We start from the raw sequence: 17,453 nt of genomic DNA on the forward strand, positions 1-17,453 counted from the left end.
AGCTTCGGGAGTGGCTCTATGATAACAAGCTGGACTATGACCAAATGAGCCATATGCATAACAGTAGGACGACCTTGACTCAATAGTCCTCTCCCTAGTATCTATCCAGTACTAAAACTAGCCTGGACTAGTGGTTTACTAGACATGTGGCTTACGGTACAAGATAAAGCTAAAGACACCTGCCAAAAAAAAAAAAAAAAAAGTAGCTTCCCTAGATAAAACACTCAATCTTAGGCCGGGGAAACTCGCACGAGTGTCACGTCTCAATACCCGGCCTTGCATCCGGCAGTCGGACCGGAGTGTGTGGCTGCACAGAAATTCATGCAGCCGCACACCCCGGTCCAGAGTGCCGGCGGCAATGTCGGGTATTGAGACGCGAGACTCGTGCGAGTTTCTCGAAAGTGTGACCACGGCCTTAGAGAGATCTCCAACCTTCCCAGTAATGGCCACAATTTCACACCTGCAGGTTCCTCATAGGCAAATGGGAATCCTTATTAAACTTTATCTAAAGGCTTAATTTCAAAGTTTCATCATTAAGAACGTTTTAATATATGCTGTAAAGATATCAAATTCATTAACTTCAAGGTCAAAAAACTGGTTGTGAAAAACACCTAGAAGAAAGGAATCTTGCACCAGAACTGTACATGGGCCAAGTTGATTTCTAACTTTTCATATACTATTAGACACAGTATGTTCTCCCATGAGTTTAACTTCCTAAAGCTCATTGTGAATAGCCGGTCATGTGCCAGGGAACAAGGTCCTGTTCTCACTGACCTAGTGGGTGGATATGAGCTGCTACACAGACAAGAGCAGAAGCATGTTGGATATTACACCACAGTTCTGAGCAGAGTAGCTGTAGATCCAGCTGTCACTTACAATACAACATTATAAAAGCAGCAGCACAGGTTTGTGTGCACCTGTGCCTCTTTCTAGCACTGTGCTGTTTGATTCCTCTCCAATTTTCATAGCCATCTTTAAGCCGCTGTAATCTGATGCCTCAGTGAACTGATGGCGAGTTCTGCAAGATGGTTAAGGCCAGGTTCATATTGCGTTAGAGCAGTCCGTTCAACGCATGCTTTAAACGAACTGCGCTAACGCTCCTCTGTTTTCAGATCGCATTATGCGATCCCGCTAGCAGTGACGGACCCTGCAGACCGCATCCGAGGGTCCATCACAGATTGACGGCACATCGCTAACGCATGCCGATTATGACATGCGTTAGCGATGCGCTTGTCTATAGCAGTCTGTGGGTGTTTTAACACATCCGTTACATAGCGGCATTAACGCTATGTGACAGATGCGTTAAATGCAGCCCCCGAACGCAATATGAACCGAGGCTAACTTAAAGCAGCAGCTCATAGGTGGAAATATAATATGAGAAAGTTGCTTCTAACAGTACACATTTGTTAATGTTATTAAGGCAAAGTCTGTTAAAACGTAGCTAGAAACCAGTTGTGATGTTACAAGAATTCACCTGCCTAAAACCCACTGTTTTATTACAGCATCACCACTTGTAATGTAACAGTAACCCCTGGAAGAAGCCCATAGTGAGGCTGAACGCAGGGTCGAGTATATGGAATAAAAGGTTTGGCTGCACTATGTCCATCGTAGGCATAAAACTGTTTTGGCACTGTATGACAATATCTGGAGATTTGGTTGAGCAGAAAAAAAAAAAAACAAAAAAAAACACATTTCTCAATAAACAGTTCGATTTGGAGTAGGGTGGGTAAATGATCTCTTCCATTGTAGAAACTTGAAGCTTTGTATCGAGACTTGGTTAAAAGTAACGGTAGCACATCTGAATAAAGCACACTTGTGATGTCGTTGGAGAGTATCTGCCTAAAAGCAACTTGTAAGTTCCTTACTAGCTGCCATATTAAACGGTCAGACCCCTCCTGTACATGAGCAAGCCTGTACAACCTCAAGCATGGCTGGCCAGATAACAGACCTTTACGTATGATTTAATAGAGCGACAGAGCACTTATAATTCAGCCTCTGTGCAGCAAAGTACGATATCTGTCCTTTTGGTAAATGTGATAAAGGATCAATACCATAAAATGTTAAACTTTTTTTTCACGAGTTCATAAGTTATTTCCCACGCTGATAGGCAAAAATCGAGGGGGGGGGGGGATAAATCCCAATTACAAAATGGAGAGGCAGGTCAGCCTGTCCACAGCTTCATTCATCTTCTAAGGGGTTGCCAAAAAAAAGTGAAGTGCATCGCTTGGCAGCCACATGAAGGAATAGATCGGCGATCGAAGAAGTGCATTACTGCTTCTTAAAAATGCCCAGGACTGCATGGATTCCAGCAGTAAGACCCCCTCATCAATTAAATTAGCCCCTTCAAATCACCACCATAGCACTAAGATGGCTTTGGATGCAAGTTGGCACACTTTCCAGAAAGTTACAAAAAACAGCGAGAAAACCCACAACAAAATACCAGGACGCCTTCCAATGAGAATAGAATGGAGTGGAAAATTACAGGTTATGGAAGCAACCTGTACAGATGTGTGTGAAGAAGTGATAAGCGGCATGCATAACCTTGTAACATAGGTATAACTCGGAGATGAAATTAAATCACTTTATTACATATTATAACCGTTCAAGAAAGGTACTGTGATAACGCAAATCATAAAAGAAAAGCAGGGGCCATAAAGAGTCCAAGAAAGAAAAAAACCAAACAGGCGTATAATAAACCTATAGATTCCAATGTAAACATATGAAGCAGAGAGTGAGGCATTAAGGAGGCTAGAAAGAAAAAAAAAAAAAAAAGTCAGCCACCGATTAACTCTTTCTGCTCCTGTAGCACGCAATCTGCAAGGACAGGACAACACACTGGACACCGTGGCGTAGCCATTGCTTTGGGTTGTCCAGGACACGACTGGTATGTTAATATGGGAACACCAGCTGAGGCCTAGATGGACTGGCTAATACATACAGGACTGTAAATGATACGCCAGGCAACAGTGCCACGTGTGGGCTGCCAAACCCTAAAGCTGCAAGAGCTACAAACATTAGGAAGCATTTGTAGAAAATACACAAACGCCCAGAATTTAAAAAAAGGCACACTCCAGACAAAACTTGTACACTGGTGCAGGGATTAGGTGGGAGGAGCAAGACACAGCAAATCCCTCCCTTGTCATGCTCCATCTCCTCAGGAGGAGAAGTATGGCAGCAAATACCTCCCTTTGTCATGTTCCACCCCCTCAGGAGGAGGAGCATGGCAACAAATCCCTCCCTTTGTAATGATCCACCTCCTCAGGAGCAGCAGCGTGAAAGCGAATCCCTCCCTTTGGCATGCTCCACCCCCTCAGGAGCATGGCAGCAAATCCCTCCCTATGTCATGCTCCACCCCCTCAGTTCCAACATTATTTGTATAATGCATTGTTAGTTTTGCCTGGGGTATTCTTTTATAGGGGTTTTCCCTGGAAAGTGATAGCTGCCATGTGCCAGCAGCAATTTTTTTTTTTTTTTTTTTTAGGGGGAAAACCCTTTGAAAAAGGACAACACAAGCAAGGTGTCGGCAAGTAGTGATGATGGGTATTATTTCCGCTCAGCCAACACATGGAAATAGAGGGACAGCTTGTTGAGAGCTTGTGACAATCTTCACTCCTCCTTTTTGTCTTTAGGTCCATCTCGAAGTGCCTGGGAAGACAAGAAGCAAAAAAAAAGTAAGCAAGGAGGATCTATGATTTGGGGACAGGTATATGCACTGATATTTAGTCTCCCCACCATGACATGAGGTAAGGTTCAACAAAGTGAATATTTGGGAGAGGGACAAGGCTTTATGACACGATTGCAATGAGAAGGAACAAATTGTATAACCTCCTTTTTTTCCCCATAAGATACTTCAGCTGAAATTTGGGAGGTGGATTTGTCAGCAAGTCTTTAGCCTCTCTGCAGCAGCACCACAGATCAAGTCTATAAGGCCCCCAGAAGTCATTCATTCTCTGGGCTGCCTTCAGCAGAGCCCCTTGAGTAATTCAGAGAGGGTATTTTGATTCAGAGTGCGACTTAGAGGTTGTAACTTGGACCAATGGAAAAAGGTACAGCATTGATTTTTGGGCAGTGCAATCGTGAGTAAAAGGATGGCTGGAGGACCTCCGGAAAAGCCTTCATGCACTGGATTTGCCACCAATTTCTATCCCGACTGACCTTTCTTGCAGCACCAACCAAGGCGTCTTAAAAGGCCCCAGCTGCCTTGTCATCACCAAGGAAATTCACTGCCAAGTTTTATAAGACTTGTCCCACCTCTCCTTTACTTTGTGACAACAGTATACAATGCCATCTCTGAGAACCCATCTGCACAATCACAATTTACCCAAAGTCCCAGATAAAGATGTCACTTTGCATGCCAACTCCTGCCCTGTACCTCAAATTAGAGTTAAGCTGTCTTGGAAACTATCGGGAGGTTACAAACTTTTAGATTTCCTATTGCTAGGGTGAAATCATATATTACCCATGTTGTATTGAGGGTCCTTTTCTTTGGTGAAGGGAGTGATTTGATGACTACCTCCACATCTCTTCATTGCCCATGGAGGCAGAAAATGGATGAACCTGGGTCAAAGGACACCAGGGATGATATGACGGTCTGTTAGCATATAGGCCCTAAAATGGCCAAAGATTATGCATTTATCAATAGTTTTAACAGCTGACCCTCCTCAGGGTCCAAAAAGAATGCTATCCATTTCCCTTTGGGCTATTTTAGTCAAGTGGGGCTACATTTCTTAGCACAATGCCTTGTCTACTTTTTGATCACTTAAGCTTCCGAAATGACCTCCAGATAAAGGAATCTGCTAGTCATATCTCCTGATTAATAGTAGAGATACAGCAAGACTCATCCTCACAGAGTTACAGCATTTGAGGTTTTGGGGTGGTGGTAGTGGTGGGGGGGCTGGGAGTCTATTAAATTTTTAACCATCTTCCTAATCATTCAGTAGTGGCCAGAAGAAGGCATATGGTACCAATAGCCCCGTCAACTCCATGAGAGTGTCAATACGACTGAAGATTTGGTAAAAAGGCTCAAAACCACAAACAAAAAAAAACAAACAGCTAATTACAAAACCTACAGTACCTACACCCGCCATGAGACAATTATATTATTCACAAATCCTAAAGTAAAATCTAATGGGGTTAGTGTGGAAATTTGCAAGCAGTTATCAACCTCTGTTATTGATGGAAATAGACCATTTCGGTTTCTGAATCTCGGTATCGCCGACAAACTCCCCCAAAAATGACACTGCGTCTACCATGTAAACCAATCTACAAATCAGTAAATAGATCCTGTTTCAATTTTGTGTCAGGCTGCATTCAGGGAGGCCCTCCAAGTTTTTACCTCTAACCCATGAGGTTCCAACAATTCTCGTGTCTTTCTCTTAACAGGACACCTATAACTGTGGTTTTAAGATGAATAAACCATTAATGCAAATTCAAGACCTCGAAGTTGCACATAAAAGGCCTCAGCACCCTCAGTTTTTAGATGTAAACTAAGAGCTGATCTGGGCAAGCTCTGCTTGGGTTCTTGAGAATAAAATCAGTCCCTGGTGTAAGCAGAGACTACCCCACCAACATCTCAACAGTACCTCAACACTCAATCTCTTTACACCTTAGAGGTCCGATAGACATGACAACGAGATTGCCAAAAACAGTGGCTTCTTCCATTTCTGAAAATCTTCCTCTGACTTTTCAAGCTTGCATAAGGCCTTCCCAAAATAGGAGGTCATGGATGTGATCAAGAAGATAATGTGGGGTAAAAGTTGATGTTGCACCTCAACAGTGGAGGAGTTTATTAATAGAGTCAATAGTTCTATAAGGCTGGAAAAAGGAGTGCATATTAACAGAAAAGCTATTGGAAAATTTGATAAAATCTGGAGCCCCTGGCTTAACACCCCAGGTTTGCCATCCCATATTTTGCTGCTGGAGAATCGGTTCCCTATGCTTCGTTAATTATGGTAACCCTTATTCCCTCTTGGTTCCATATGATCTCTTGCTTTATGAATAGGTTTCATGAATATGTCTATTGCTCATTTTGTAGTATGTGCCTGACTGTTCATAGTTCTATGCTGTACAAGTCTTATCTTGTTTCATATTGTCCCCCTTAAAAATAGTTTTTTTGTGTGTTTCTCCCTTTTTTCTACTATACATTTATAGGTCACATTCTAAGGGACCCATGGTTATATTAGTTATAATTTGATAATGGGGGGTTGGGTTGTGTATAAGAGGTATGTCTCAAATCTGAATGTTAAAACGGTGTGTACCTTGTCTCAATTTTGTAAGTTAAAACTGTTTAATAAGAAATAATCTGATAAAAAAAAAAAAAAAAAAAAAAAAAAAAAAAAATTTAATGTTGCAACTTGGTCCAGAGGAAAAGAAAGATACAGCCTTGATTATTGGGCAGCACGATCGTGAGTAAAAGGTTGTCGGCTGAAGGACCTCTGGAAAAGCTTTCCTTGGAAACATCACCAATAATGCACTGGATTTGCCACCAATTTCTATCCCGATTGACCCTTTCTTGCAACACCGACCAAGGAGTCTCAAAAGCCCCAGCTACATGGTCATCACCAAGGAGATTCACTGCCAAATTTTATAAGACTTTTGTCCCACAGCTTCTTTACTTTGTGATTACGGTATACAATGCCATCTCTACCAAGAAGCCATCTGCACAATCATGATTTACCCAAAGCCCCAGATAAAGATGTCACTTTACGTCCAAACTTGTGCCCTGTACCCGTACCTCAAATTAACATGCACAAACAAGAAGTATTCAGCTCACCCCTCTTCAAATTAACATGGACGTCAAGTTCGACACTACAATATTGGCAAAGATTTTCTGCATTCTTCCCGTAAGGATCAAGTTGGGTTTATCCAACATTAGAGGGCAAGAAATTAGACCAGCCCCACGCTTACTCATTTCTCATGTTCATAGACAACTTACCTCTTCTCAAATCAGACCCATTGGACGTAGTTTACAGTCGGCTCTTTTCATAAACCGACCTCATGCGACGTCAAGCAATAGCGATGATGTGTCGCCAGGTCGACTTATCACAAGAGGAGGCCTTCAAGGTCAGCGGTGGTTTTCATGGCTCCATCCGTCGACCACAGGTTACTGACTTAGTGGCTGGATCGGGTCCTATGCATTGATATACAGTGGTCCCATAGTAACAGTATGCACTAGTAGAATATGGTCATCTCTGCTAACCATTACCCAGAGAACCAGATGGAGGTTGATCATTTATATCTAGCAATGACTAAAGCACTTGCCACGTGTTCTGCCCTCCACCATTACCAGGTTACTTTTATAAAGATGTAATGACGCCGAGTTTTTATATCTGACACAGATGAATAAGAACATCGGTGGACTTTTCCATGGACGGCTGCTTCTCCATAACAGGAAAATCGCCGAGGCCATCGTATGATATGTATAATATCTGCACACTTGGTTAACTGGGACACAAGAGAGGAGGATGCTGACAATTTTGAGGAGTGCAGAATTAAATACTCCATGAAATTTTAATTAAGGAGATCTGAGGCGTATGAAATGATTTGACTCATGGGTCTATGGGGAGAGCGCACCATTCTGTAAGTTCAGCTTAAAGTGGCAAAACTACACTGCTTATGGCAAAGTGTCACAATGCTGCAACGGCAGCATAGCTTAGGAGTTTGCCTAGTTTGAGGTTAATACAGGAGATTGTGGCGTTCATCTTAGAGGATAGGACTGTACTACATGTCAAGTGAATGGTGGGACGGACTTTTGATCACGTGTGGTTTTCAATTTTGGAAGATCACAGTCTGGAAACTACAATGGTTTCACCAAGGCTCTTCAATACTCTATACCCAAGAGTTTCCAGGATGAGGATCCTGCATAGTCATCTGGTCTACCTAAAGAAAATGCAAGCCAACGTGGGGTTATATTCATCTTTTCACTCTTTATAGAGGTGGTCTGCTTCTCTGGACACTTAAATATGTCACAATTTTAGAATGTCTTGAAGAAGCAGGCTGATAGTTCTTAAAGTCTACAAGAGACATTTTTATGAATGGAAATGCAAAGAATTTATCTGTAGATGTAAACAGCCAGCAACAATCAGAAAGGAAGGATTAGACTACAGAGAACATCTAAAAACAGACAAGAACAAGAGAGATTAAACCAAGATTAACTTGTACCAGAAGGTTGGGGGCGAGAACATGAAAGAAAAAAAGCCTTGTGCATGAAAAGGAGTACGCATAAGAAAGGTACATATCAAGGAGGAGAAGGGTACAAGTCAAGGATGAGAAGAAAGAGAGCACGTCAAGAAGCATAGAGGTGCATATCAAGAAAAAAAAAAAACAAAAAAAAAAACGGTGCAAATCAATAAGATAGGAGAAGAATGGTGCATATCAAGAAAGAATGAGGAGGGGGGTGCATATCAAGAAGATAAAGTGCACATCCTGAAGGGCACATAAGAGGTGTGTGCATAAATCGAGGAGAAGGACGCGTATCAAAAAGGAAACAGAGAAGCTAGTCAGATTTTGCTTTAATTATTGTATTGTTAACGTTGTTTCTTAAGACTTACGTTTGGAACTGTTAAACTGTAAAGCGCTGCGGAATATGTTGGCGCTATATAAAGATTATTATTATATTATTATTATAAAGGAGAAAAGCACATAAGGCGGCACAGTGGATAGCACTGCAGCCTTGCTGCGCTGGGGTCCCCTGGGTTTAAATCCCACCAAGGACAACCACTGCATGGAGTTTGTATGTCCTCCCCGTCTTTGTGTGGGTTTCCTCTGGGTTCTCTCGTTTCCTCACACATTCCAAAGACATACTGATAGGGAATCTAGATTTTGAACCCCATCGGGGATGGTGCCAATAATGTCTGTAAAGCGCTGTGGAATTAGTGGCGCTATATAAGGGAGTAAAATAAATATGAATAAGTAAATCAAGGGGGGCCCATATTAAAAAGGATACAAAGTGGCCAAATAAAGAAGGATAAAAAGGGTGCATATCTAGGAGGAAAAGCGCATACCAAGAAGGAGAGCCCATATATATTAAGAAGGATAGGAAGAGGACAAATTAAGAAGAGCCCATATCAAAAAGTAGAAGGGTGCATATCAAGGGTCATATAAAAGAAAGAAATGCACATATCAAGAGGAAGGCTAAAAAACATGCACATCAGGGGGGGGGGGGAAGAGGAGAAAAAAAAAAAAAAAAAAAAAAAGACTGAAAAGCAGAAAAAGGGTACATCTATCAAAATGTTACCCATGGTGGAGACAGCGCTACGCCTTGGGCATGTATGCCTGCCAATCGAATTAGGTATTTGCCGTTTACTGATGTGATGGTGGATAGAAGTACCAGGATGGATATATGCACACGTTGCGGATTTGCCTGTGGAATTTTATGCATTTTCTTCCCCTCTTGGCAGAAAACGCAGTTAAATATCCACACGTTTTTGATGCATTTTTTCATGCGAAACTCCAGTGACCTCTAGGAGGCGGAGTGATCCACTGTGGGAGGATCATCTCCAGTCACATCTCCTGATGTGACAGCTCTACATAGGAGATTGTCGTGGGACAATCGTTCTTAAATGGATTACGTTGGGAGTATGTGTGTTGGTTTATTAGGGTTTTTTTTTTTTTGCAGCTGATCGAGGGTATCGGAGATTAGCTGTATGGTGAGTATGTGTACTGTGTACGCGTGTGTGTGTGTGTGTGTGTGTGTGTGTGTGTGTGTGTGTGTGTGTGTGTGTGTGTGTGTGTGTTTTTTCTCCACTATTCAAAAAACAGTAGCTGGATGTTGGGACTACTACTGTGCCATCATCAGCTAATGCTGTCACTGTAGCAGACATAGCCGGATGGGACTAGTAGTCGCATTGGACGATGCCTACCTACACACAGAACTGCACACACATACAGTGCCTACAAGTAGTATTCAACCCCCTGCAGATTTAGCAGGTTTGATAAGATGCAAATAAGTTAGAGCCTTCAAACTTCACACAAGAGCAGGGTTTATTAACAGATGCATAAATCTTACAAACCAAAAAGTTATGTTGCTCAGTTAAATTTTAATAAATTTTAAACATACAAGTGTGGGTCAATTATTATTCAACCCCTAGGTTTAATATTTTGTGGAATAACCCTTGTTTGCAATTACAGCTAATAATCGTCTTTTATAAGACCTGATCAGGCTGGCACAGGTCTCTGGAGTTATCTTGGCCCACTCCTCCATGCAGATCTTCTCCAAGTTATCTAGGTTCTTTGGGTGTCTCATGTGGACTTTAATCTTGAGCTCCTTCCACAAGTTTTCAATTGGGTTAAGGTCAGGAGACTGACTAGGCCACTCCAACACCTTGATTTTTTGCCTCTTGAACCAGGCCTTGGTTTTCTTGGCTGTGTGCTTTGGGTCGTTGTCTTGTTGAAAGATGAAATGACGACCCATCTTAAGATCCTTGATGGAGGAGCAGAGGTTCTTGGCCAAAATCTCCAGCTAGGCCGTGCTATCCATCTTCCCATGGATGCGGACCAGATGGCCAGGCCCCTTGGCTGAGAAACAGCCCCACAGCATGATGCTGCCACCACCATGCTTGACTGTAGGGATGGTATTCTTGGGGTCGTATGCAGTGCCATCCAGTCTCCAAACGTCACGTGTGTGGTTGGCACCAAAGATCTCGATCTTGGTCTCATCAGACCAGAGAACCTGAGAACCTTGAACCAGTCTGTCTCAGAGTCCTCCAAGTGATCATGAGCAAACTGTAGACGAGCCTTGACATGACGCTTTGAAAGTAAAGGTACCTTACTGGCTCGTCTGGAACGGAGACCATTACGGTGGAGTACGTTACTTATGGTATTGACTGAAACCAATGTCCCCACTGCCATGAGATCTTCCCGGAGCTCCTTCCTTGTTGTCCTTGGGTTAGCCTTGACTCTTCGGACAAGCCTGGCCTCGGCACGGGAGGAAACTTTCAAAGGCTGTTCAGGCCGTGGAAGGCTAACAGTCTTCCACTTCCGGATGATGCTCCCAACAGTGGAGACAGGTAGGCCCAAATCCTTGGAAAGGGTTTTGTACCCCTTGCCAGCCTTGTGACCCTCCACGATCTTGTCTCTGATGGCCTTGGAAATTGGAATGCTCCTTTGTCTTTCCCATGTTGACCATGTATGAGTGCTGTTCACAAGTTTGGGGAGGGTCTTAAATAGTCAGAAAAGGCTGGAAAAAGAGATAATTAATCCAAACATGTGAAGCTCATTGTTCTTTGTGCCTGAAATACTTCTTAATACTTTAGGGGAACCAAACAGAATTCTGGTGGTTTGAGGGGTTGAATAATAAATGACCCTCTGAATAAACTTTTCACAATTTAAAAAAAAATTAAACAAAGAAATAACATTCTTTTTTGCTGCAGTGCATTTCACACTTCCAGGCTGATCTACAGTCCAAATGTCACAATGCCAAGTTAATTCCGAATGTGTAAACCTGATAAATCTGCAGGGGGTTGAATACTACTTGTAGGCACTGTACATACACAACCGCAGACCGACCCGCACACACTCACCACACACAGTCTCAGCTCACACACATACTCCTCCCGATCTGCAGCGTTATTCGCAAGCAACTCTGCAGCAAAACCGCAGATATTTTTACACCCTGTGGTTTTGCTGTGGATTTGACTGACTCAATGGGTGCAGAAACACTACAGATCCGCAAAAAGAATTGACATGCTGTGGAAAATAAAATGCTGCAAATCAGCGCGTTTTTCGGCAGCAATTCTGAATTTCACATTGACCAACATTGGCTGTGCACTACACTGCAAATTTGATGCAATTCCACGTGTCCAAAAACGCTGCAGATCCGCATCAAAAAACTACGTGTGCACATAGCCTAAAGTGGATACATCTATATAGCTAATCAACTCTGATTTGTCACATCCTGCAAAACCAACAGAACAGATAGACATTGACCAATACATACCCCAAAGCAGCTCACTGATCCACGGCTTACGTGATAATTTGCCAATTGCTAGGGACCGCTGAGACTTACATCGTTGATAAAACTGATGGAGATAGCAGAGCACTGTACAATGGGCATTTCACAGGAAAGGAATTACAAGGAATTTCTAATAGAGGCAAATTACAAACTTTGTCCTGTTTGCAACGGACCGGAAGACCTGTGTTTTCTTTAGTCTGGACACAAGATGAAACAGATCCTGTGCTGGATTGCTTCAGTAGGTCTCTGCACTACTAGCGGGCCTGATCAGCCCCCAGCGAGCGGTAATAAAGTGACCGGAGCAGTCGGCATCTATACCTGACATCTAATACTTCTATAAAACCCTTTGAACCAAAGCTGGAAGACTACACTTTGTACACCAGTACAATGAATGTGGAGCAAAGCCATAAAGATGTGATTAGTGGATAAAGATGAAAATCTAATTATGCACACACTTCTGGACCGGAGTTCATTTGTAATCAAGGTCGGTTGCTTAATTTGCTTATTGTTAAATGTTTTTGAGCAATAAAAATGGTTCCAAAAAAAGAAGAAGAGGCAAAATCCAGCCAGAAAAGTTCTTCCGAGATTGATACATGCCAAAAGCTTGGGCTGCCATGATAGGAAGGTTTACACTTTGCAAACCTCTAATTTTGTGTCCTACAATGCAGGGCTGTGGAGTCGGAGTCGGAGCTCATTTTGGTGGAGTCGCGGAGTCGGAGTTGGAGTCGGTATAAAATGGACCGACTCAGACTCCTAAAATATATAATAAATTGGGTACAGTAATTCAATGCAGGATGTGCTGAATATTTTTTCATAGGAGTTTGGGAAAGTTATGAAATGTCCTATAAATGGCTGTTATATTCCTGATCTAAGGCTACATTCACACACAACGTTTTTCCTGTGTTTTTTGAGGATACGTTTTTCAGCTGCAAAAGCTGATCATCTTTTTAAAAAACTGCATCACCTGAAAGGTTTTTGAGCTCATAGATAATGTTTTCAATAGCAAAAGCAGATTAGAAATCTGCTCTATCTATCCATTTATCCATATCTGTCTATCCATATCGTATCTGTAACAAAAAGAATGAAAACCGGGTAGTACACCAATATATATTCTGTTCTATCTAAACATCTTGATTATGGGATCATAAAAATGATTAAATGTCTGAGGTTCACATTGTACTACAATAAATTTTTCACTTAAATATAAGCAATATGTGTGGGAGTCGGAGTCGTGGAATCGGAGTTGGAGTCGGTGTAAGGGAAATTGAGGAGTCGGAGTCGCAGGTTTGGCTTACCGACTCCACAGCCCTGCTACGATGCCCAGAGCTGGTAGTAATGTATTACAAGCCACCTCAGTACTTAATGGGTTAATGGCCCCTCTCTGAGGCGGCTACCGCTACCACATATGGGGGCTTGGGAGATTACAGAGACACCATGACAAACTATTTATATCAGCTGGTAATGCAATACATGTGATCCAGGAGGAATTCTGTATCTGTGCACTATTTTAGAAGGAGGTGTAGAGCAGACATATATCGGAAATTCGAACCCACATCCAAATCGTTAATAAAAATGTATTAATCTCTACTGGAATAACATGGTGTCTCTCTGATCTGTAACTCCCGATGAGGAGTGATCTAAAGCGAATAATAAAAAAAAAAAAAAAAAAAAATCAATGTGGCGGCTCAAAAGGGAGTCCCTAAACTGGTCTCCACTCCAGTAAATAATGTAATTTCTGACAGTGTACAGTAAGTATTGTTTTCACCAAGAACCATGACTTTTTTTTTTTCTTCTTCCAACAGACATGTTGGGTTTTTTTTTTTTTGCAAGGTAACATGCCTTAAAAGGGAATCTGTCACTAGGTTTTTGCTACCCCAGCATGATTTAGGCAGAGACCCGCGATTCCAGCAATGTATCGTTTTCTCTGCTGCAGGTCTATTAGTTCTGACTGCTGAGCTCTGTATAAGGGTACCATTACACCTAGCGATGCACCAGCGATCCCGACCAGCGATATGACGCGGTCAGGATTGCTGGTGCATCGCTAAGTGGTCGCTAGTGAGCTGCCACACAGGCAGATCTCACCAGCGACATCGCTGGGGACGGGGATCGCTACTTACCTGTCAGACGCGGCGATTCTGTGTCCTGTCGCCCGGCTCCACGAGCTGCTCGTCGTCACAGCAGGAAGCGCAGCAGAAAGTGGCCGACAAGAAATGGTCCAGGAGCTTCTCGCGCGATCAGCGATAACCAGCGGGGGAGCCGGTCGGAGGCAAGTATCACATGCAGCGATATCGCTAGCAATATCGCTGCAACGTCACAAAATCGGTGACTTTACAGCCATATTGCTAGCGATATTGCAGTGTGTAACGGGGGCTTAACCCAACAAACCCAAAAGAAGATATTCAAACAATATCGACTATTTTTTATACACCAAAAATATTCTATAAATTAAATTTTTTTTTAATGTTGACAAAGATGTGTGAAAAATAAATTTATTTTTTATTTTCTATTTTCACAAATGCAATAAAATTAGACATTAAAAAACAGGGATGATGAAGCAATAGCGAAACGTGCGTTGGAGGGATGTGTGCAGGGGGACCATAAGGAACCAGGGTTAGTATGATCCTAATTTGATTGCTGCTTTCACAGAATGATTATGAGTCACTTATAACATGCCAGATTTTGAAGGTACTAAGCACTTTATGTATTTTGTACAGGCTCATAGTGAGCATTTCATTTGATATGACAGCCTTATATTAATTGGAAGGATTAGTGGACCTAATATTGCACTGAGCACTTTATATATGTTTACTTGCACTAATTTATATGGGAATTATAAATTCATTTCATATATAAGCATTATTTTATTAAAATGCACTATATTATGTATTGAGGAATTTTTTTTTTTTTTATATGATTTCACACACACTATCAATTTTTCAATATTTTTGTTTTAGCCGGGGTCTTCCTCCTGACCGATTGGTTTCTTTGTGTACCCCCCTGCACACATTTATAGTTATGTTTTTTAATATCTAATTTTATTGCATTTGTGAAAATAGAACATTTTTTCATGCATCGTCTTTGTCATCATTAAAAAAAAATTTTATAGAATACTTTTGGTGGTGTATAAAAAATAGTCGATGTTGTTTGAATATCTTCTTTTGGGTTTGTAGTCTTATTTGGATATTCATAGTCCTGAGTGAAACTTTGGATCAATATTGGTATTTCTTTTTCATATAGGTATCTAGCTCTGTATAACCCAGCCCACTCATCTGACTTGCAGGTTTGCGTGATACTGTGCACAGGCAGAAAGATGCTAGTGGTGGGGGCGGAGTTACACAGAGCAGGATGACATGAGACAACTAGTCCTGTAGTGATAATCTCCTGCCAATAAAACAATGATTTTATTGAAACTACAACAAGCAGCCAAGTAAGTGACATCGCTGGAATCAGGATTTCAGCCACTATCATGCTGCACTCAGACAAAAAAAAAAAAAAAACCACAACCTACTGACTGATTTATTTAATTTTCAGCCAGTGGTGCTGTATCAGTGCTTGATTTTTTGCAGAGAGCAGATACGATTTTGGTATGATTTTGGGGTGCATACAATGCATTTTTGGAGGTTGGTGCAATTCTAAAAATCAATTTTTGGCTATTGAATATTTATCACTCACCCCACCCCAGGTTGAGTAATTTTACAGATGCAGCAATACCAAATGGATATTTTTTTTGTATTGGAAAAGGGGGGGCTAATGGCGAGAAGGGCACATGGTGGCTAGTAAAGGGTGAACCCGAGAGTCTTACTACATGCTGTACAGAGCCAGCAGCAGTCAGACAGCGCAGAGAAAGCTGTAGATTTTACTACAGCTGCTGCTTCTACCCTCTATTTCCTGCTGCTCATTAATATATAGCAACCCATCTTACATTGCGTCCAGCATAAATTAAGCAGCACAGATCTCTCCTGTGTTTACATGTGGCACACTCAATCTATCCCCTCATATTGTCCAGCTGGGGAAAGTCTCATACAGCAGTTCTTAGAGCTCAACAAGGATTCAGAAATTTTGTAACAAGTAGTTATAAAATCAAGTAGTTATTTGTTTTTCAAATCTGTTTCCCCTCAAAGACAAACTCTTTGGATAATCCTAACTAGTTAACAGTTAAAGGGGCCGCTTCCCCCTCTGGTTACACATATCTTCCATGATTCCAGGAGGAGTTATGACATTTTCTTACAATTTAGTGACACCTGGAGTTCAAACTGTGTATAGCAATGTGTAGATCCATCTAATGAGCTCGGCACCAGCCAATAGAAATAGCTAGTGCCCTGATTAGCCAATAGATGGCTCAGTTTATAGAGCGCCTGAGCATGTGTTCACCAGCACTTAGCCTATTATATGGACGTGTGCAATACTAGACACTTTAAACACTAGGTGGCACCATACTATGCAAATAAGTGTCAAAACTCTTCCCAGTATCTTTTTTTTTTTATAATCGCATGTAAAATTGCATATATAATCGCATGTAAAATTGCAATTTATATTTATGTGGCGGGGCCATCCACACTTGAATGGAAACGCCAATAAAAAAAAAAACATTAGGTGATGCTTCATACTCTATAATGAATAACCTTCCGTTGGTTACCAGACTGAAAGTATAGAAGAAATGTTGCTACATCTCTGCAGCTTGGAGAAATAATTATATACGGACTTGATATATTTCCCATAATCCTTTGCAAAGGCACAGGAAGGTTCAGAGCTATAGATCAGTCTTTTGATCTGGGTCGCTAGTACACCATAAGAGGCGTAAAGCAAGCAGTAAAGCCACGCCGTACGATTAATGATGGCACAGTCAGACGCTTTTCGGCAGTGCTGGCAGATGGTGGAAAAGGGAAGGATTAAGCAGTCCAAATACAGTATGCCCAATCCTTTTGTTCTTAAAGAAATAAGCCCCTACCAGAGTCAGATCAGTCCAACTTCATAACAGAGGAATGCTTGGGCCTCTGCAAGGCAGCAAAAATGATTAAATAAAACATTTTTTTAAGGGCTAAAAGAAAAATATGGTCAGTGCCCAAGCCTATAGATGAGTCAAGCTGTTTCTGGAGGGGGGAAAAAGCAAAAGCTAGTAGTCAAAGGACAAAAGGACTGGTGGAATTTTGGAAGAGTTCAGATACAACCAATACAGCATACACTGGAGAAATCATTTCCAGGAAAAAAAAAAAAAAAAAGTCACCAGAAGAGGACGAGTCAAGGACTTGAGGACTTTTGTGAGGGCATATTTGAGTGTAGGTGGGATCCTCTTCTGTCCTCCACAGGAGTCACACATTCCTCTCCCTCCACGCTGGCGGAGACTGGCGGGTTGTAAATAGCTGCTCCCTATCAGGCTGGGTGTAACAGGAGTGTCCCCTCCTTCAGTCAGTTTGTGACTTATCTTTATTACTAGCACCTAGCTTGACTTTAGACATGATTAAGCCATGGCTTTATCTTGCAACTTCAGAAAAAAATGCCTACA

At 41.8% G+C, this 17,453-nt stretch overlaps 1 protein-coding gene across 3 annotated transcripts in view; it reads right to left on the reverse strand.

The window, feature by feature from the left end:
* Positions 1-2,567: 2,567 nt before the first annotated feature.
* BCAP31 (B cell receptor associated protein 31) overlaps positions 2,568-17,453 on the reverse strand; it is an 86,702-nt gene continuing 71,816 nt past the window's right edge. For all 3 annotated transcript variants that reach the window (XM_073590925.1, XM_073590924.1, XM_073590922.1), the window contains exon 8: positions 2,568-3,645. In XM_073590925.1, coding sequence (XP_073447026.1) covers positions 3,607-3,645 — 39 coding nt within the window. In that variant the 3' untranslated portion in view covers positions 2,568-3,606. The remainder of the gene's footprint in view (positions 3,646-17,453) is intronic.

The sequence above is a fragment of the Dendrobates tinctorius genome, unplaced genomic scaffold, assembly GCF_039654945.1.
Source record: "Dendrobates tinctorius isolate UK_male_01 unplaced genomic scaffold, ASM3965494v1 ptg000120l, whole genome shotgun sequence".
NCBI lineage: Eukaryota > Metazoa > Chordata > Amphibia > Anura > Dendrobatidae > Dendrobates > Dendrobates tinctorius.